The sequence below is a fragment of the Carettochelys insculpta genome, chromosome 17 (assembly GCF_033958435.1).
Source record: "Carettochelys insculpta isolate YL-2023 chromosome 17, ASM3395843v1, whole genome shotgun sequence".
NCBI classification, from domain to species: domain Eukaryota; kingdom Metazoa; phylum Chordata; order Testudines; family Carettochelyidae; genus Carettochelys; species Carettochelys insculpta.
The window spans coordinates 19585174-19606540 of record NC_134153.1 but is presented as its reverse complement, the minus strand read 5'-3'; the positions used below and the strand labels follow the sequence as shown (position 1 = coordinate 19606540).

General features: G+C 48.2%; 1 protein-coding gene and 1 long non-coding RNA gene across 4 annotated transcripts in view; one reads left to right on the top strand and one right to left on the bottom strand.

The window, feature by feature from the left end:
- The window catches only part of PTGIS (prostaglandin I2 synthase), a 51338-nt gene extending 35677 nt beyond the window's left edge, over nucleotides 1–15661 (bottom strand). The window contains exon 1 of one of the 3 annotated variants that reach the window (XM_075011751.1): nucleotides 15596–15661. Coding sequence is in view for 1 of the 3 variants with exons in the window: in XM_075011749.1 (XP_074867850.1) it covers nucleotides 330–415 (86 nt within the window). In the remaining 2 variants the exon portion in view is untranslated. Of the gene's footprint in view, nucleotides 1–329; nucleotides 764–12460; nucleotides 12579–15595 lie in introns of those variants that run through there. The other 2 variants (XM_075011750.1, XM_075011749.1) reach the window with 2 other exon arrangements.
- The window catches only part of LOC142022179 (uncharacterized), a 68884-nt gene continuing 58318 nt past the window's right edge, over nucleotides 10802–21367 (top strand). Inside the window, exon 1 of the long non-coding RNA XR_012647872.1 lies at nucleotides 10802–10834. This is a non-coding gene — a long non-coding RNA (uncharacterized LOC142022179). The remainder of the gene's footprint in view (nucleotides 10835–21367) is intronic.

Here is a 21367-nt window from a genome sequence, read left to right as displayed (position 1 = left end):
ATCCTGCAGTGCCTGGGGACACGGCGTGTGAGGGGGTAATGGGGTTTGGAGACAGATGGGGGAGTTGTTAATCCGTCCAGTCTCGACCCAGTTAAAAGGGGCCGGCCTGAAGCGCCCCCCACGCAAGAAGCCAGCCAGGCGTAGCCACCCCACCAGCTGCCTGGGGGGCTGGGACCAGAGCCGGCAAGGCTAGAGCTCTGCAGCGCAGTGCGCCCATCACCGCGCTCTCAGAGCCCGGACCGCCCCACCACCGCCATCGCCACCCCCAGCCGGCTGCTCCCGCGCCCGCCCCGCTCCGCTCCGGGCACAGGTGCCGGCTGAGCACTCACCGCCTCCGCTGGCAGCGCAGCGCCAGCAGCAGCAGCAGCAGGAGGAGCAGCAGCCCCAGCGCCCCGGCTGCCGGAGCCCAGCACATGGCGTCGGGACACCGTCCGAGCAGCTGCTGCCTCTGTCACCGCCGCCCGCGTCTGGCCGGCCGGGCCCCTCACTGGCCCGCCTGGGTCTCCTCCCCTTCCTTCCGTCCGGCCAGCCGGGCTCCTGGGAGGCTGCCCCAGGGCCCGCTGCTGCTCCAGCCCGGAGCCCGGCCACGTTGCGCGCTGGTCCCGGGGAGGCGACCCTGTTAGCGCTGGACGGAGCCAAGGCGCCACTGGCCGAAGCCCACCGCTGCAGCAGGGTTTGGTTTTGATCCCCAGGGCCTGGAGCTTGTTTCCAGCGCTGCGCCCCATAGATTCCCCTTGGCTTGCGGAGCTGAGACACGCGCCCCCTGTGCCCGGTCACTGCTTGTATCTGCTGCTGCCATTGCTAGTGGCAACGCGGGCGTGGCTGGGAGCCAGAAAGCAGGTTGTGCTCTGCAGCCCCTGGGGGGCAGCAAGGGCGCAAGGCGCACAGGGGTGAGCTGCTGGCAGCTGAGGCGGTGGGCGGCTGTGTTCAGAACTGGGGCATGGGGGTGAGGACCACTCCCAGACTCAAGGGGTTTCTTCTTTGCCCCGCAGAAGGGAGAGTGTGAGCAGGCAGGCAGGCAGTGCAGCCCGGGAGAAATAGTATATTATTAATTATAATTAAGAATAAGAGAGGCACAGCTCATAGCACTGGAAGGGACCTCCGGAGATCACTGAGCCCAGTCCCCTGCCCTCTTGGTAGGACCAGGCACCATCCCTTTTTCTAACCTATTTGCCGCAAAAATGGCCTCCTCAAGGACTGAGTGCGCAACCCTGGGCTTAGGAGGCCAATGCTATCCCTCCCCTAGTTCCCATTGCTTCAGCCTTTGCCTGGGTGGCATTCAGACCACTTTATCCAACTGAGTTGGCAAAATTCTTTTCAGTTAAATACAAGTCATGCAGGTTGTATTAATCAGGTGGAGTATTTTATTACCATTTTATAGCACCAAGTATACAGTGCACTCCACAAAAGACTGATGCAGCCTCATGTCTAATGAAAAGCTGCAGCTGACATAGAATACATAACCATGCCCTGTGACGGCCATAGCAAGGTGGGCCTTACTCAAAAGACCTTTGGTTCCTCTGGCACTCTGGATTGGTACTCTTGCTATTGTGCAGTCACTCTGGCTACACCCACACAGCAGTGTTATTTTGAAATAAGCCATTCTGGAAGAGCTATTCTGAAATAGCTTATTTCAAAACAACACAGCTGTGTGCAAGAATGCATTTCAAAAGAGCACCCAGCTGTTTCAAAATAGCATGTCCAGCCACACAGTGTCTATTGTGGAATAGTGCCATTAGAAGCCATTATGGCTTATTTCGAAATAGCACTATTCTGTGTCTTAGCAGTGCCTATTTTGAAATAGGCATTATTCCTCCTGCAATGGGGTTTATGAAATTCAAAATAACACATCCGCTATTTTGAAGTTATTTCAAATAGCATGTGCGTAGTGTAGCTGCTTGCAAAGTTACTTTGAAGTAATGGCTGTTCTGTCAAAATAATTTTGCTGTGTGGCTGTAGGCTCAGTCCTGGGCGTGCCTGTATCCAGATGATGGTTCAAATGAATTCATACTATGTGCAACACCATGAGCACTCATTTGCATAAGCAACTTGGCATAAATGTTCATTATTATTTATTATTTGTGTTTGAGGTCACCTCGGAGCCCCATTCACAAGTCATAGGTCTGTAAGAGATGCCCATCACGTTGTCAAACTTGCTGCTCTCACCGCTAATCTTAACCCAAAGACTCTCAACAGGCTTTTCCCTTCAGTTTCTTATTGGAGCTGTCAGCAATCCTACTGCTCTCTACAACAGTGGGGCTGACAGCCACTGTGGACCCAGGGGCAAAGTGTGGGAGGGCTGGTGCCATGTTCCAGAAGAGGCAGTGCCTTGGGCAAAGGGGCAGGGCCAAGGGCAGCCAGCCCTTAGCAGTGCCCAATGCGTGGCGTTGCCTCCCCCCGCCAGCCCCTGGAAGCTGTGCAGAGCAGCAGAGAGATGCTCCTGCAGCATTTCAAAGAGGCTGTGAGCTCTCAATCACCACCACTGCAACTCCCATTATACCCTATAATGATGACTGAGCTTAAGGCTACATAGAAACCCCCAGTCTGGGTTTTACATGTAAATCATAGAACCATAGAATCACAGAGCTGGAAGGGACCTCAGGAGGTCATCAAGTCCAGCCCCTGCCCCAAGCAGGATCAATGCCAACTAAGTCATCCCAGCCATGACTATGTCAAGCTAGGACTTAAAAACCTCTAGGGATGGAGATTCCACCACCTCGCTCAGTAACACGTTACAGTGCTTCACCATCCTTCTGGTGAAGTAGATTTTCCTAATATCCAACCTCCTCCTCTCCTTCTGTAACTTCAGACTATTGCTCCTTGTTCTGCCATCTGTCACAACCGAGAACAGTTTCTCTCCATCCTCTTTAGAGCCCCCCTTCAGGAAGTTGAAGGCTGCAATTAAATCACCCCTCAGTCTTCTCTTCGGCAAACTAAATAAGCCCACATCCCTCAGCCTCTCCTCATAGGTCATGTGCTCCAGCCCCCTAATCATTTTCGTTGCCCTGCACTGAACCTGCTCCAGCATATCCACATCCTTTCTATGCTGGTGGGTCCAAAACTGGATGCAATACTCCAGGTGTGGCCTCACCTGTGTCAAGTAGAGGGGAACAACAACCTCTCTAGATCTTCTCAAAATGCTCCTCCTAATGCACCCCAATATGCCATTGGCCTTCTTGGCTACAAGGACATGCTGTTTACTCATATCCAGCCTTTCATCCACTATAATCCCTAGGTCCCTTTCCACTATACTGCTGCTTAGCCAGTCAGTCCTCAGCCTATAACAATGCTTGGGATTCTTCCATCTCGGGAACAGGACTCTACACTTCTCCTTGTTGAACTGCATCAGATTTATTTTGGCCAATCCTCAATTTATGCAGGTCACTCGAGATTCTATCTCTACCCTGCAACGTATCTACCTCTGCCCCTCGCTTGGTGTCATCCGCAAACTTGCTGAGGGTGCAATCCAGTCCCTCATCCAGGTGATTAATAAAGATGTTGAACAACACCAGCCCCACAACTGAGCCTTGGGGCACTCCACTTTAAACTGACCGCCATCCAGATATCGAGCCATTGACCACTACCCGTTGGGCCCAACCACCAAGCCAGCTTTCTATCCATCTTATAGTCCATGTATCCAATCCATAGTTCCTTTTTATGGGCAAGAATGTTGTTGGAGACTGTATCAAAACCTTTACTGAAGTCAAGGTATACCACATCCACTGACTTCCCCATGTCCACAGAGCCAGTTACCTCATCATAGAAGCTAATCAGATTGGTCAGGCAGTGGGCTATAGTAAGGTGAGCAGTTACCTGGCTCTTGGCATTCAGGGACTGTCTTTTTATTCTGTGTTTGTACAGCCTCCAGCAGAGTGGGGATCTGGTCCGTGACTGGGCTGGCAGGCACTGCTGTACAGAACATGCACCCATAAAACAAGGAGTTAGCCGTGCGTATATGGATTTGCGCTTGTAAATATTTTTGGTACATCTTGGGAGAACCCTGAAATTTGACTCTCCCAGATGGAAGATTCTACACAAAAACTGAAGAAGTTAATATTTTCCTTCAGTGCTGAATGCTGCAGTAAAACATAACAAGAACTATACACCACTCCTATCCCAGGTTCAACTCCACTGATGCATGGGGGAGTCTGAAAAATGCTTTGGAAAATAAAATAAAGGCAGGACACTGGTTTGATGCTTTCTATCAGGAGGCGACCCTGTTTTAGTCCTCAAATGCTTACTTTCAAAGTAGCCTGAGTCATGCATGGAAAAGTAGCCATGCCAACTTCAAAATAGCGCCCGCCACGTCTACACGTGGCGAGCGCTATTTCGAAGTTGAAATCGACGTAAGGCGGCGAGACATCGAAGTCACTATCCCCAACAGGAGATGGGAATAGCACCCTACTTCGACGTTGAACGTCAAAGTAGGGCACGTGTAGACAATCCGCGTCCTGCAACATCGAAATAGCAGGGTCTGCATGGCGGCCATCAGCTGAGGGGTTGAGAGATGCTCTCTCCAGCCCCTGAGCTCTATGGTTGCCGCGTGCAGCAGCCCCTTAAAGCTCCCCGCCCCCTGCGTTCCTGTGCAGGAAGCTGGGAGCGCGTGCAGGCAGCAGCACTGCCACGCGGTCAGCCTGCACAGACCTCAGCAGCCCCAGCCCGCACCCTGAACCTCATGGCAGCCAGCCAGCCCCCCATGCACCCCCAGGGCACCCCCCCAAGGGGACCCAGGGCTCTCAGCCTGCCAGCCAGCCGGGGAAGAGGCAGCGGGGCCCCTCCTGGACGGAGGCCGAGATCCAGGACCTGCTGGGGCTCTGGGGCGAGGAGGAGGTGCTCCAGGTAATGGGGAGCAAGAGGCGGAAGACGGATGCATTCGCTAGGCTGGCCGAGGGCCTGGCTGCCCGGGGTCACCCTGCCCACACTCCTGACCACGTCAGGAATAAGGTTAAGGAGCTGCGGCAGAGTTACACCCGGGCCCGGGATGCGGCCAGCCGATCTGGGGCCGCCCCCACCACTTGCCCCTTTTACAGGGAGCTCAGGGCCATCCTGGGCCCCCGGTACACCTCCTCCCCCCCGGCCACTCTTGACACATCGGCCGACAAGCCCCAGCAGGCCCCGGAGACGGAGTCCACCCCGGAGGCAAGCCCTGCACCCCAGGAGCCCACCCCTGGGATGCCGGAGGAAGAGGAAGAGGAAGAGGAGGGGGAGTCCTCCAGCGACGGAGGGCTCCGCATTGCCTTCCCGTCCCACAGCTCCAGCAGGGCGTCCGCCCAGTGGGTGTCCCCTGACCGTGGGAGCGGACCATCCTCTCCCTTGCTCTCCACCAGGTTGGTGAGGCCTGCATCCAGGCGGGTGAGGAGACACCTCCAGTGCCCTTTGAGGCGGCCGAAAGTGCGCTCGACCACCTGGCGTGCATGGTTCAAGTGCGTATTGAACTGCTCCTGGCTGGCTGTGAGATGTCCTGTGTAAGGGTGAATGAGCCAGGGCCGGAGGGGGTACGCCTGCGATGACACAGAGGGGCATGGTGGTGTCCCCCACAGGGATCTCCCGCTAGGGGATGTAGGTCCCCGCCTCCAGCCAGCAGCACAGGCCCGAATATCTGAATACCCGGGCGTCGTGGGTGCTGCCAGGCCAGCCAACATAAATGTCCAGGAAGTGGCCCCAGCTGTCCACCAAGGCCTGGAGGACCACAGAATGGTATCCCTTCCTATTGAGGAAGTGTCCTCCGCTGTGCTCCGGGGCACAGATGGGGATATGGGTCCCATCCAGAGCCCCAAAGTAATTTGGGAAGCCCAGGCTGGCAAACCCCGTGATGGCAGCATCCAGGTCCCCAAGCTGCACAAGCCTGTGGAGGAGCAGGGCATTGATTGTGTGGACGACCTGCAGGGGAAGGACATGAGAGAGCACCAGTGAGGGGTGTGCAGGGTGTGTCTGGCCCTCCACCCCCAGGCTCCCCCCCCAGAGCTCCCCCCCCGGGTCCTCTTACCTCCATGAGGACAGCCCCGACGGTGGCCTTGCCCACGCCGAACTGCTGCCCTACAGATTGGTAGCTGTCTGGAGTGGCCAGCTTCTAGACAGTGATGCAGACCCGTTTCTCGACGGTGAGGGCACGTCGCATGGAGGCGTCCTGGTGCCGTAAGGCAGGGGTGAGCCACTGGCAGAGCTCCAAGAACGTCTGCTGGCTCATGCGGAAATTCTGGAGCCAGCACTCGTGTTCCCACTCACCGAGCACCAGCTGCTCCCACCAGTCTGTGCTCGTGCTGCTGCTGCTGCTGGGGGTCCATACTGCTTCCATGGGGTGTGCGTGCTTGTGGCTCTGCACACCGCGTGCTGTGCAGGCTGAGTGTGTCTGGGAGGGGCCCTTTAAGGGAGCAGCTTGCTGTTGCCCCGGAAGTGCTAGTCCACCCTGTGACCGTGTCTGCAGCTGTTCCTGGCACCCTTATTTCGATGTGGGCCGCTTTAGTGCGTAGACGCTCCCCTGCAGCGCCTACTTCGATGTGGTGCTACCCAACGTCGACGTTGAATGTCGACGGTACCAGCCCTGGAGGACGTGTAGACGCTATTCATCGAAATAGCTTATTTCGATTTCGCTACACCGAAATAAGCTATTTCGATGTAGCATACCCATGTAGACATCGCTTTAGTGTGCAAGGGATCCTGGACAAGCCCTCCCCTTGCTTTTATCTTCCTACATGGGATGATTTAGTTAGGGTTGATCCTGCTTCAGGCAGGGGCTGGACTTGATGACCTCCTAAGGTTCCTTCCAGCCCTAGGATTCTATGACTTAATGCAGCTCTTGTGCCCACCTGTTTCCCAAACTTGGCAACTGCCGACTAGCTATTTTAAAGTGCTGTGCTAGGGATAACAGAGAAAACATTGTGATATTTTTGGTCTCCATTTTAGGGTTTTGCAAATCTGTAGATATCCTCTTTCTATCTGCAGGGATATGGATGTGGCTATCCATAGCTCATTTTTGCAGATATGGAGGCATATGTGGATATCGATTTTGTATCCATGTTGGGCTGAATCTGTTTTCTATTAACTGTTATGGGGGTCAGTAATAATTTGAAATGTCCTGGGTGAGATATACGCTCTTTCCTCGGCATCATTTCATGCTTTGGAAGTAGTGTTCACTGTAGTGTTACGGTGAACGATCTTTCAGGATGGCCCAAGTGGCTTTTGCCAAATGAAATTTCGCTGTGAGAGTGTATTGTGAAGACTTTTACAAAGGCAGGTATCCTGAGCTGATGCTTCTTTTCTCAGAAATATCAGGCTTGAGCAATAGCTCCACAAAAAGTAGAAACAGAAGGATTAATCTTGCAAAATATTTTGGCACCTAGACCAATGTCTTTGTACAAATAAATGTCAGTCTGGACTTCTTCTGTGTTAAATTGTTGGCTTTCATTTGTATGGATGAGCAACAGGGTTCTGCTGCTATCAGTAGATCCTCACATGATACAGGCTTTGGTATCACATCAGTATGTTGACAATACTCAGGCCTGCAGTTCTTTTTTCACTGGCCTCAGCTCCAGACTCCCCAAAAGATTTCGCAAGAGCAAAGCCCGAGAGGAAAGCCAGTTGGCTGAAGTTCCATCTGGATTATATGCAGGTGGTGTAGATTTGCAGTGAAAAAGCATTCCGAGGAGATGACAAATCTACAGCTTCTCCAGCCATTCAAGGCATCTTCTGCCCAACCTCTACTGAAGTGAAAAGCTGCCTTGGAGACTTATTAAACATGTCACTACTCATCAGTTCCCAGACTACAACAGCAGTTGTCAAAGTTGTCCAACAAACACCTTTTGAAGTTTATGACCATTAACTCCATGTGGATCTAACCCCAAATGCACCTCAGAAGTTATGCTTAGAACAAAACATTTTTTGTCTCCAGAGTGGGGTCAGAAGTTAATGTCATCTCATACTTGTGCACCTCTAATTGCCTGGCAAATTACAGATGACAGTCAGGGCACTCACAGCTGAACAAATAATTTCAATTATACTTAACTGGCAGATTTACCTCGAATTGCTCAGGATCTTACCTCAATTATGTTTTTTAATAAAAGAAAAATGAACATGTTGTATTTAAATGATTGTATTTTTCAAACATACAATGTAATTTTTAGGAAGCTAATTTTTATTTCTGATTTTTTTTAAAAAAGGATTGTTAAATATTTTCTGTGTAATTTCTTAGTAATTTAGATGCATTTTTTCTTGCTTATAAATTCATATGATTGACTATGTTTAAACAAAAAAAAAAGGGATTCTAGTCAATTTGCTTTGTCCTAGTTTTCATACCTTAAGTGAGGACTTACCTGTGCCAAACCAGAACACTACTCCAAATGTCTCTGTCATATCTTTTTTTCTGTAAGGTTCATTGAGAAGCAATCCCATTCTAGGTTCATCCTATTTCTTCTGGCTCACCTCGGTTCAGTCTCTTTCAGCATTCACTCAGTTCTATCAATTTTGAGGACTACTTGATTTGGTGATTCTGTCTCTTCTCTGGTTGGCCCATTTCAGACACAGCCCATTTACCTGGCACTATCAAACCTTTACTTTGATAAAGGCAGGGGTGGGTCTGAGCTCTTAAATGTTGCTCTTCCTTGGAGCTGTGTGCCGGCAGTGCATCCACTGCTCTGCGCATGCGCCCCACCGCTCAGTGGGAGAAGCAAGTGGTGGGGGTGGAGGTGGCTCCAATGAGTTGCCAGCATCAAGTTTGAATGAGCAGGGGAGAACTGGGGGTGCCTGGTGCTGGAGGAGGGGCAGGGCATTGAGACATGTATTATATATTTATTTTTGTCTATATCTAGATCATAGTTTCCCAAATTGGGGGGCATGCCCCCCTGGGGGAGTGTGAAGAAATTCCAGGGGGTGGGACACAAGGCAACCCAGCCCCCCCATCATTCCCCTCTCCAAAGAAAGACCCGGCCTTTGCTTCCAGCTCTCAGCCCCCGCCATTTTACATGGGTGATCTGGCGCAGCCTCTATAAAAAGCAGGCAGCGGATGAAGACCCATGAGGAGCTAGCTGCTTCTTGCACAGGTGAGTGAGTGGGGCTGAAGGAGGATGGGGGGCTGGCCTGGCTCAGGTGAGAGGGATGGGGCTAGGGTAAGAACCGGGGGCTGGTGGTGCCTGGCTTTGTGGGAGGGGAAGGGCTTGGTGGGCGACTCTGGCCATGCAGGTCTCAGGCAGGCGGGTGACTGGCGTGGGCAACTCTGGTGGCTGGCAGAGGGCACTGGAGCTGGCCCGCTGGGACTGCACCAGGCACCCACAAGGGGACAAGAAAAACTATTTGAGCTCATTTTTAATTTTAAATAACATTTTTATGTCAAGTTTTTGTGTTTATTTTAAATTATGAACTGAATTTTTTGTTAAAAGAGGGGTTGGATGATGGTAGAGAAGAGTTGGGGGCGTGAGGGTTTCTCAAAAATCAGAAGTGGGGTGTGATGCCGAAAAGTTTGGAAACCACTGATCTAGGTAGATAAAAATAAATATATACTACGTGGCTCTTTGCATACTATCCATGGCTCTTAATCCCTAAGGCTATGTCTAAACTGCAGGCTTCTGTCAGGGGACCGGTGGTCTCTTGATGGAAGTCTGCCATGTCAGGAGCATTCTGACAACATCCCTGTCTTCCTCATTCCACGAGGAAGAAGGGAAGTCTTGGCAGAGGGGTTTTTCCCAACATCTGGCTGCGCGTGGATGGGCCAAATGTCAGCAAAGCCTCTCCCAATGCATCTGTCCAGAGGAGAGATGTAAATGCATGTGCAATTCATGTATCTTTTGCTGACAGTTCCCTGCAGTTTAGGCACAGCCTAAATGGTTGGGCACTCCCTCTTTAAAAGTGTGATGAGAGGAAGCTGTACACTGAATTTGGTGCTCCTAGCTCTTACCATTTAGGAGGAGTTCGTGACAAAACAGACAAACTCTCTAAAAGATATAGTAGACAATTAAAATTGTGAATAGTTTTGCCTCTCAGAGTGCAAATATTGCAATTAGTACAACTAATTTAGGTGCCTTTTAAGAATTACTTATGAAGTTATGGCACAAAATGATTTTTATATTATACCATTCATTGTTTGAGATGCATTGGTGAGTTGCATAAGTAAAGTAATTAGGGTACAGAAACAAACAATTTATGTAACTATCCCTGGGCTGGAACAGGTTTTGCGGCAGAGAACAGAGCACTCATAATGCTATGTAAACATTGGTCAAAAGTATAGGAAATCAATAAAATCAAAGTGATTTAAACTGGCTGAAGGTCTGGCACGCAGTCTGGAAAAAACTGGTTATTATTTCTTGCAAGTTAAGAGCATGTGCATGATCTCACTTATTTGTTACGCAAGTTTTCTTATTATGGCAGATATGCTGAACTTTACATGAGCAAAAGAATCCAGAATTATTAATCACTGGTTATCTAGTTTACATCTAATGCAATAAGGTATAAACAATGAAACAGGGTTAATTGGATTAGAATGCAACATCAGTCTTTTCCCAGGTGGATAGTGACCAAATGAAAGGTTCTAGAAGAAAAAAAGAATGTGGAAATGCAGTAGTGAAAATGCTGTTGATGACCAAAAATTCAACATGGGTCCTGCCTACCTGGGATACAGAATCCAGAATTTGTAGAAGGTCAGTGGAAGTTTTGTGCCAAACACTGTCATAGTCCTATGCTTATATAACTACTGGATTTCTTTCAAGAGTTTTAATTCAGTTATCTGAGGAAGCTACTCATGCTTCTCCCAGCAAGCAGTGCAGCACATGCACGGATCCGGCACACAGCTCCAAGGAACAGCTGCATTTAATGGCTCAAAACCACCCCATCTGAGGAACCTGCTCAGGTAAGAGTCCTAGGATGTTTGTAGCAGCCTATCAGCCCAGGGTCTGATTGAAAGCTCTTTCAACAGTCTTTGGCTCAGGCTCTTCAAGAGTAGTTTAGAATGGCCAGTGAAACTCGATAGTGTACATTCCAAGTTACTATCATCATTTAATCTCTTGTGGTTTTACTAACTTATCTCCAGAAACAAAATGTTCAACAATTCAGAGCTTAATCAGAGAACCCACTATGAACTCTTAAGTCACAGTAGTATTTCAACATTCTAAGTTAAAGCCTATTTTAGTAATAAAGCCAGATTCTCCGCTAGAGCTGTGGACCTGGCTATATTTCTGCAGAACTAGAATAACTTTCCAAAGCCACTTGAATTGTGTTTTTATGTTGAGACGCTTGTATTATTTATTATTTTTATTATTATTACTAGGATTCTTCTTATGACTAGAAACAAACAGATGTCCCAAATGTTTGCCATCTCCCATTAAAAATTTCAGGTTGTTTGCATGCTATCAGCCCTGACTAATCTTTTTGGCATAACAAGAAGGGTTGCCTAGATAGGAAAACGTTTAGGTCACTTGGAATGGAGAAAGTAACACTGGAAACATAGTCATGTTCATTTACCAAGTGTATGCTCCCCTTGCCCAACTGTTACGGACACTTGTGGAGTCACATACTGGAACACTAGTAAAGTTTTGTTGCTGTGGATTGTGAGGGCCGGGAAAAGTTATTTATTCTTCTGTTTACATACCTTTTAAAAAATGTCCTATCTGAAGCACACCCACAAGATGTAATTACATTGGAAATATAATTACATGCTCTAAGCATATGTCTGCATAGTCAAAACCCCTAACTGGAAACCAGTCCCATAAAATATAGAGATCATATAACCTGGCTAATCAGAAATGTGTTTAAAACTCAACATAAAAGAAGTAAATTGCAAACAGCTGAGCAAGGCTTTGACCTAAATGTTGTTTTTATAGATATCAAGAGAGAAATCCTTGCAAATAGAATAATCTTGGACCTCACAGAAAGAGATTTAGCTACTTAAGAAAGAATTCTAGTTGCTATATTCAAAAATTGTCTGTTGTCATTTTGCTAATCTCTTAAGATTGAAGATTGATCTGAATACTAAACCCAAAGCTGCCTCAGGGACTCTCAGGCAGCAGAAACTTTGTAAGTTCCCAACTGATATGTTGACAAATGTACAGACAGAAATTTGTGAGTAGGAAATAGCTATTGCTGGATTTATTTAATTATATCCCACATAAAGCCACCTACGTTACATGCCATTACACTGTCTATGTACTGAATTAAGGCGTGCTAGGGTTCAGTCTCAAACAGTGTAAATATCTATCAACATATTTGTTATTTTTATCTGAACAAAATTTTAAAAGTTCACTTGGAAAACTGCCCCCAATAAATTGTGTGTCATTTGGGTTCCCCTGATTCAAGTAAGAGTTACTTGACTAGGCATAAGTAGTATAGCTAATGAGAACTCTTGCTGACATTCTTTATCAGCATTACTGGTGCACCCAGCCCCCTATACAGAGTGCTGGGACTGTACAGAAAATACCGCAAAACAAGGTAGTGTGTCTGCTCCTGAAGAGTTCCTTTCCTGAAATGACTTGACACTGACCTTCATACTGCTGGTTCTTTCTTTTCTCCGTGTAAGTAGCCAGATGCTGACACTTGCCCCTCCTGCTTCTGCTGTTAAGCCCTTTCACTTCACCTGTGCTGCCCAGAGTTGTAATTTAGATTCAGATGATCATATCAATTTCCATTCCTAAGATCTTACAGATGCCCTCTGCAGCAAACCCTTTGTCACACACCTCTACATGGAAGCAATAACTCTTCCAGCCACTTTCTCTGCAGGCTCCTAAGAGAGCTAAACATTTACATTAGTGGCCTCCACTGTTTACCTCCTCAATCACGCTTTTTCCTGTTTGTCTTTGGTCCTGCTTCCTTCACTTCCTTCACGAACATACCAGCTGGTAACTCAGAGAAAACTGCAACCCTGTGGTATTTTTTTAACCTGCTCTCTTGGGCTATGTCTACACAGCAATATTATTTTGAAACAAGCGATTCCAGAATAGCTATTCCAAAATAGTTTACTTCGAAGTAACACAGCTACACACAAGAATGCATTTCAAAATAGCACCAGTTATTTCAAAATAGCATGTCTGGACACACAGTGACTATTTTGAAATAGTGTCATCGGCCGCCATTATGGCTTGTTCGAAATAGCGCTATTCCGTATATTAACAGCACCTATTCTGAAATACCTATAGGTGTTATTTCTCCTGAAATGAGGTTTACAACATTTCATATAATGCACCCATTAGCTCAAAATATTTATTTTGAAATGGCATGTGTGTGTAGGGTAGATGCTCGCAAAGTTATTTCAAAATAATGGCTGTTATCTCGAAATAACTTTGCTGTGTGGCTGTAGCCTTGATCTGCACGAAGTGGAAAAGGTGGATAACCAGCCATTAGGCTGTGAGAATCTTATGCTTGCAGAGCTTGTACAATACCATGTGTTGCTGTACAATAGATATCCAAGTGGGCTTGGATGCGATGCCTGGAAGGATACCTCAGCTGAACTGCAAGGCAGGTTTCTCTATAATTGGTCAAACACTAAACCTGACCATACTGGCTGTTGGAGCCTGAATTACTGAGTGTTTAAATGTGGCTCTTAGTGAAGAGCATTATAAAAATATGCAATGTGGCTATGAATTCAGGGTTCAGATCCAGAGTTTTGGTGCAGGCTCATTGTTATCAGTAGCAGATACTGAATCTCAGGAGGAGGGCCATACATGATCACAACACATAACTTTGGCTTTTCTTGGGATTCTACAAGTCTCAGGCTGATACCATCTGCATCAGCTTGAGATCTGTGGAATTGGTAGGAACCGCAATGCAGCAATCTCTCTGGGCTCTGTTCAAAGTTAGCAGAACTGGTGTGGGAGTCACCCACAGACAAACTGGTGTTATTTTAAGTTCACAAGCATCTAGGATAACTCTGGCTCTGGCCTGTAATTGTACTGTACACAGAGAACTTGTATGTGTTCCTTTGGATCACTGGGGGCTACATGGACACCTGAGAAATGGACATGGCCTCCTAGCCAGGTAGTGCATGTCCAGGAATAGTGATGTCTATCATGACCCTAATGCTTCGTGCAGACTAAACTGACTGATGTGTCCTCAGCTGTTGGTGAATTTAGAGCAGGGGCAGGCAATAACTTTTGATGCAGGGGCTACTCCAAGATTTTGGTAAGTGGTCAAGGGCCTCACATTTCTGTGGAGGGGTGTGGGGTCTTGGACAGAGGTTGGGTGCAGAAGGGAGCTTGGGGCAGGGGAGAGGGGTGCAGTAGAGAGTCAGAGGGTCTGAGAGGATCTTGGGTGAAAGAGGGGGTTGTGATCTGGAGCAGGGGATTGGGGTGCAGGGTCCAGGAGTGGGTATGGGTGTAGTAGAGGATTCTGACCTGGTGGAGGGATGTAGGAGCAGGTGCAGGGTCTGAGGAGGAGTTGTGTGGAGAGATGGGTGCAGAGGGTTTGGGTAGTGACCTGGGAGAGGGGATTGGGCAAGGTGAGAAGGGGACCAGCCCTGTGACCCAGAAGTGGTGGGGCCAAGGATGGAAGGTGCATGGCCAAGAGCAGTCAGCAGAGCTGCCCCCAACACACCCTGTGGAGTGGCAGAGCCATGCTGCCAGCAGTTCAAAGGGGCCCAGCACTCTGGCACTAGCAGTGGCAGTGGCTGGAGCTCCAGGCCCCTTTGAAATGGCAGGACCTGGGAGAGATACCCCTTTTGCCCGCCCCCCCCTCAGCGAGCCTGGGTGCAGGAAAGGGTTCTGGCCTGCAGGAGGGGTGTAGGAGGGGTCCAGGGCCTGGGAGAGAGGTGGGGTGCAGTGCCAGAAACAGGATCTGACCAAGAGGCACTTACCTAAGCAGCTTCCAGCCGACAGCACTCTCAGGCTTCCCTACCAGCCAGCAGCTCCAGCCTGCTGGCTGTTGTATGTGGCTCTTCACGCTGGTGGGGAGGGGAAAGCGTTGCTTGCTGCCCCTACCCCCAGCAAAATCTGTCAGCTCCCATTGGCCAGTTTCATGTGCTGCCCTGCCCCCAGCAAAATCACTCCATTCCTATTGGCTGGAAACCAGCCAATGGAAGCTGAATGATTTTGCTGGGGGTGAGGTCAGTGTGTGCAGCTGGCCAATGGGAGCTGACAGATTTTGCTGTGGGGGCAGGGCAACATCTGAATCTCTCCCCTTTTTGCAGCCATAGGGCCTGGATGAAAAGGCTTGGTGGGCCACAGAGGCCTGGCCCTGCTCTAAAGGGACCGTCTTTAGCTGTTACAAGACAATAGTAGTCATCTGGGAGTTTACGTTTGGTACAGAGTTGATAAAATCTCAGTATAGGTCAGACCTTATCACTTTGGGATGTCTGCCCTGCTCTGGGCACTGTGCCTGAGGCTGGCACTCCGAGTACTGAGTCACTCCAGACAGAATAACACCCCTAAACTGAGAGTGGTTTAGAGCAGGGGTGGCAAGATGCATCCTGTGGGTTGTATCTGGCCCCTACAGCTGTGGAGCAGGGACATCTTTAGGTGCTGTCCTACCCACGGCACAGGGGGGCTTTTCAGGGGGGCACGGAGACCACTGGACTCTGACTCCGAACCCTGGTTTCACTCCCAGCTCAGCCATTGATCTGCTGGTTGACCTTGGACAAGTCATGCCTCAGTTTCCCCAATTGTCAAACAGGGATAATGCTACTCACCTCCTTAGAAAAGTGCTTGGTGATCTACTGTTGAAGAGCAAAGGGAACTATTGAATTTGAAATGGTTTGCGTCTGCTTCTTACACCAATGCCGTAGCACCTAAATGTTCAGATGATAGAAAATAGATTACAGTTATGTCCTATGGGAAATAGAATTATTAAATATTTGTACTACAGTAAAATCTTAAGGCCGCACCCAAGATTGGGGACCCATTGTGATCAGCATGCACACACAGGAAGAAACAGTCCCTTACCCAAAGAGCTTACACTTAACAGACAAATGGTGAGATTGGAAACCAAGATGCAGAGAAACAACTTGCTGAAGGTTGCAGAGCCAGGAATAGAACCTCCGTTCCCACTGTGTTTCCCATGCTCTGCAAGGAAGTCAAGGTGCCTGAAAGGAAGTGCTGCAGCAAGCAAGCTGTGTGTTCGTTTGGACAGAGCAAAACAATTGTAGGGAAATCTTAAAGGACACAGGCCAAATCCTGGTCCTGAATCAATGGCAAGACTCTCATGGAGCTCGGCAGGGCCCCATCTGGCACCGAGCGAAGAGAAGGACCGAGCAACAAAAATTAAATACTTTGCACTATATGTGGTGATAAACACAACCCGTTTGGGAGAGAGAAAACCCTGAGCTGGTTTGACAGTGTTTATCTGACTAAGATGTCTTGACTCTTTCTGATGTTCAAGGCATCTTCCCTAAAGCAAAGCAGCATGGTTAAACAAGAGCCAAAAAAACCACAGTGTCATGCTGGTATGGTGTTCTCTGCATGTGGGAGGCTTCCATTCACTCACTGACAATCTTGTCACAGCCAGCTGCTGAACTGCACGGAGGTCATGAATTGCAGCATGGTTTTCAAAACTCTTACAGCATGAAAACACGCTGCCGCTGGGAAGAAAGTTAACATGGTCACCAGCCTTTCTAACTACTGCTTTCACTCTTCCAGCAGTTCCTTTCGTGCTACCTTGTCTCTTTCCATGTTCTCTTGGGCTATGTTTAAACGGCAGAGCTATTTTGGGATACTATCCTGCAATAGTAACTACACACCTAAGAAATGCACCTGGTATTTCAAAATATTTTTCAAAATACTGGGCATGCTATTTCAGCATCTCTCTACCTATTGTTTCAGGAGGCGTAAGGGATGCCTTGAAATAGTGCCTTATTTCAAAATTTGGTGAAATTATCTCAAAATAGGATATGCAGTTTGCATAGTTTAGAGCAATGTGCTCCAAAGACTAAGAAAAAAATCAGCTGTGTCAGTTCCTGCTGACAAATCTCTTTGTGGGTGACTCCTCTAGCAGTGTACACAGGTAAGGCAAAGTTTACCAAACTTCAGTCTTATTCATGCAATACTCCTGAGGTTGTTTGACGCAATTTTTTTCTTTAACTGCAACTTCCACTACTTTTGGCATGTAGAATCTCCAGCCTGCAGGTTACACGCAATTCATCAGGGTTAGCGTAAGGGAGTCAGGACAACCCCATTTTGACTATAACAATGTCTGCCTTTACCAGAGTACAGTAAACCCCCGAAATATGCAGCTTCAAGTTGCACGTAACTCGCTTTAATGTGAGTTAAGCACACCTTGAAGCAACTCTGCAGCTGTTAAGACAGGTTAAGAGCCCCTTCTCCCTGCCTTCCCCCAGCCGCGAGGCTGGCAGGCTGACAGCTGTGCAGCTGTGAGGAAGGCAGGGAGAAGCAGCCAGCAAACTCTGGTGGGCTGGTCAGTTTCCCAGGTCCCGCAAATGGCAGGGAGATGGGAACCAAGCGGCAACCTGGTTCCTAGCTCCCCACCCCGACTTGTGTGAAAATTTGAGTTACAAGGGGGTTGCAGGAACACATCTCCCGTGTAACTCAGGGTTTTATTGTACATCTCTCTAACAGAGCAAAACTCAGGCCTGTTTGAAGCCTGATGCAACATAGGCATGCAGGTAAGGCTTGGGGTTCTGAGGAAGGGATGCTGTTACACAGTCATGCATATTCAGCATGGTTCAGTATGATCACATTTGGTGCATCAGGAGTGGCCTGGTACATTTTTACTGATAAGCAAAAAAGCAGATGTAACCATAAAACTGTTGACCAAGCCTATAGTTTTGCTATTGTTTTGCAAAACAAAATTATTTTGTTATAGTAGTGCTCAGTAGCAGGGTGAACCCCAAATATAAGCTTGCTTGGAATTCTATATGCCATATGTAAACATTTCTGTATTCATGTGTAGTTATTTTTAGAACGACCAAGTCAAGTATAAATATAGGTGAAAAAGAAATAAGCAGTGGACTGATTAGGGCGAGGTAATCCCACAACCTCACATGCTGTAACTATAAACCAGCACCTGTTCTTACCAGCAAATGCACTGTGGAGGCCTCTGTATGTGGGAAAGGAAAGAGGCCATGACCTTCCATCTGCCAACTGTAAGTTTGCTAAAGGCAGAACTGTGTATAATGTATAAAGCAAGTTCATGCGTATTCATGTCACTAGGATGGAGTATAGCACCCTGGAGCTCCCAGTGGCTAAGATCTGCCACTCCTACTGGGAGTGGTGGAAAGTGCTGTGGATTGGGTCATCAGTTCTAACAGCTCCCAGTGTCTGGAAACATTGAACTGCAGCCAATGGGAGCTGCAGGGCACCGTCCCTGTGAACAGTCAGGTAAACAAAGCGTCTGGCAGCTTACCAGTGGTGAACCCTGAGGAACTGCGTGTGGCCCATGGGCTGGAAGTTCCCCGCTCCAGCTATAAATAAATCTGGTAAGCCCAGGAGCTTGTTAACCCTTAACTAAATACTGAAGCATTTTTTCAAATCCCTCACGCACAGCCCAGAGTGCCTTAGGGGAAGAGTGTGAGAATAGTAAACCAGTATTTCAGCATCTTATCTTTCCCAGCTAGCAGAAGGAAGCTGCCCTCTGCTCACGTCTAGTTAGCCCCAGACTAACTTCTTTAAAAGCAGCAGCAGCAGCAGCAGTGATTTAAAGTAGGGGTGAGCAAACTTTTTATGTCAGGCCCCACTTTTCATCCCTGATATTAGCAGGGCCCCCTGACCTGTCTAATGTAATCCAACTTGGTGGAAACTTTGATTATGTTCATATGAAAAAAAAAAAAAAAGCCCTTTCAGCACGTCTAAGAAAATTATATGTAAAATACAAAAGCTTTATGAATCAGTGTATAAAAATGAATACACAGACATAAAACAGGAGCATATTTCAACATTTTTAATGAGCTGGATGAGCTTGAGACCCAGCAGCTGATCACACTGTGCCCCCTTACAAAGTTTCACCCAACTCTTCCTGCCCATGTTGTGCACTCCTGATTTAAAGTGTTTTCCACTCCTTGCTATAGGCCTAGGGCTAGAAGAGGAAGCACCACACTTCAGAAAGCATGATAGTCTTCCTTCAGTGCGACAATAGTACAGCCTAGGGTTCAGACACAGGAGGAAAGAGCAAAGAATCCGATACAGAGCCTGTGTTTAGATAGGAAGACTCTCCTATCCCATGGCCACCTCAAATCCCAGTAGGTGTTGCTAGCTGGCTTAGAGAACCCAGCAGTTCCAATGTGGAAGTAACGTGTGCGTCTAACGCAAGGGCAAAGGCAAAGCTTTCAAATCACAAAGTTTGAGTTCGGAGTCTGGGCCTAGTTTTCAAACAGAACCAAACACCCTGCTCACCCGTTCATAGCATATAGGGGCGCAAACACTAGATCTGGTCACTGAGCGGAGACAAAAACTTCATAAACAAAATTAATCCCCAGCAAAAAAGTGAGATGTTTGATGAATATCATTGAGCCAGCGGTAGAAATTAACCAGTAGCAGAAAACAGGCACACAATGTATCAGACATGAAATGAAAAATTTCACTGCGCTATCTGCAAACACTATTCACCCAGCATTTGTGCGACCATTTGAAAAGCCAACCATGGACGGATGAATCACAACACTTAAAACATTCACCACATGAAACCACGTCTGATCTATAGCATCCAATTTCTGCACCCGTGTGTGCAGCCTTTCCTCTCCTCCTGAAGCTGTGGGGACTGTAGTCAGAGAAAAACCTTCTTGAGGGCCAGGTCCACCATCTGAGGTGGTGAGGGTGGGGGGTTACCCAGGGATCCACCTGCACCCCAGCATCCACGACCCACATGCACTGTCAGAGCCTCGTCACTTCCAGTGAGCATGGGGCAGCTCTGGAGGGAGAGGGGACATGGCATGGGTGAAGCAGTGGCAGAAGGGGTGGGGCAGGGGCACATGGCTAGTGCCTGCAATGGAATACCTACACCGATTGCCACTGACTATCACTCACCATAGGAGCTGGAACAACTCTTTCATCAGGTCCCAGCTTAGTCCTCCGAGCACCGGCCCCCTTCCTGAACAAGAGTGGTCAGGTGGGGAGGAGGCAGAGGCTGGGGAAGGAGCAGGAAGAGGAGATGAATGGATGGTGGGGCCATCAAAGAGTGGGAGGAAGCAACAGCCAAACAGAGACAGGGCCAGGCCTGAGCAGCAGTAGCAGGAAAGATGGAAATTAGAGGGTCCCAAGGGAAGAGGGGAGGTGAGGAGTAGCAAAAACCAGGAGCTAAGTGGGTGAGACGCAGCTGGAGACAGAGGAGCTTGGTAGTGTGGGGGAGGGGCAGCAGTGATCCAGCGGTAATGAGGCAGGAGGAGAATGCACTCCTAGCACGTGACAAAGCTGCCTGAGATCAGAGTGTCTTCTAGTGCCCAGTGGACACCAGCAGAGGTGGGGATCTGTGGAGGATTCCCACACACACCTGCTGCTGCAGCTGGGGAGCCTGCAAGGATGTGGGGGAGGGGCAGGAATTCCCAGCCCCCATGCAGTCTCTTCTGGTCTAAATACTTCAAAACTGTTATGTCCCCTCTTAGTCTTCTCTTTCCAGGATAAACAAACTCAGTTCTCTCAGTCTCCCCTCACAGCTTATGTTCTCTAGGCCTTTAATCATTTTTTTTCCTATTTATCCACATCTTTCCTGACATGAGTCACCCAGCTCTGGAGACGATACTCCAATGGAGGCTTGTCAGCATAGAGTAAAGAGGAAAACTTTCTTGGAGTGAGCTACACATTAGCTGGAAAAGGAATTCCATACTTCACTGTATAAGGCAATCAATTAATCTGGCAGCCACTTAGTGTTTGAAAAGCATTTAACAATTGCACTTCTCAACACACACACACACAAAAAAAAAGCATTCAGGCCACGGGGACCTGCCTCTTGACATTTGTGCTGACATGTTTATCTATCAGTGTATTAGAAAACATTTAACCTATTACTGGAGTTGGAGTCAGTTGTTTCTACAATTAAAACAATTGCTCTGCAATTAAACGAAATGCACTTTCCTGTCAGGAGACCTTTTGGCTCTCATGCAACAATTAAGCAAGTGCCATCTCAGATAAGGAAGAGAAGCATAGCCAGCTACTCCGCTTGCGAGGAAAACTGCTTTCTCTCAATAGAATCCCAGGAAGTAGGTGCTTGATTCTACCTCTCAGGAATTCAGACAATCACTGACGTTAGTACAGCAGCTAGCTCTAGGGGGAGACCTTCTGCACGATAGTGCAGAGTCAGGACACGACCTAGGCCAGGGGTCTGCAACCAAAATAGCGAGAAGTGCTATTTTTTTCAAATTCAGTTATAAAATCAATACTTGAAGAGCCACAATGCAGGTGAATATGAGATGGTCCTTAACAAATAATGTCAGACTGTACTTTTTTGTCATCCCTATTTTAAGAACGGTGTGCACACAATGATTTGTACCGGTTAGAAAGTTGTTAACTCCATCTCC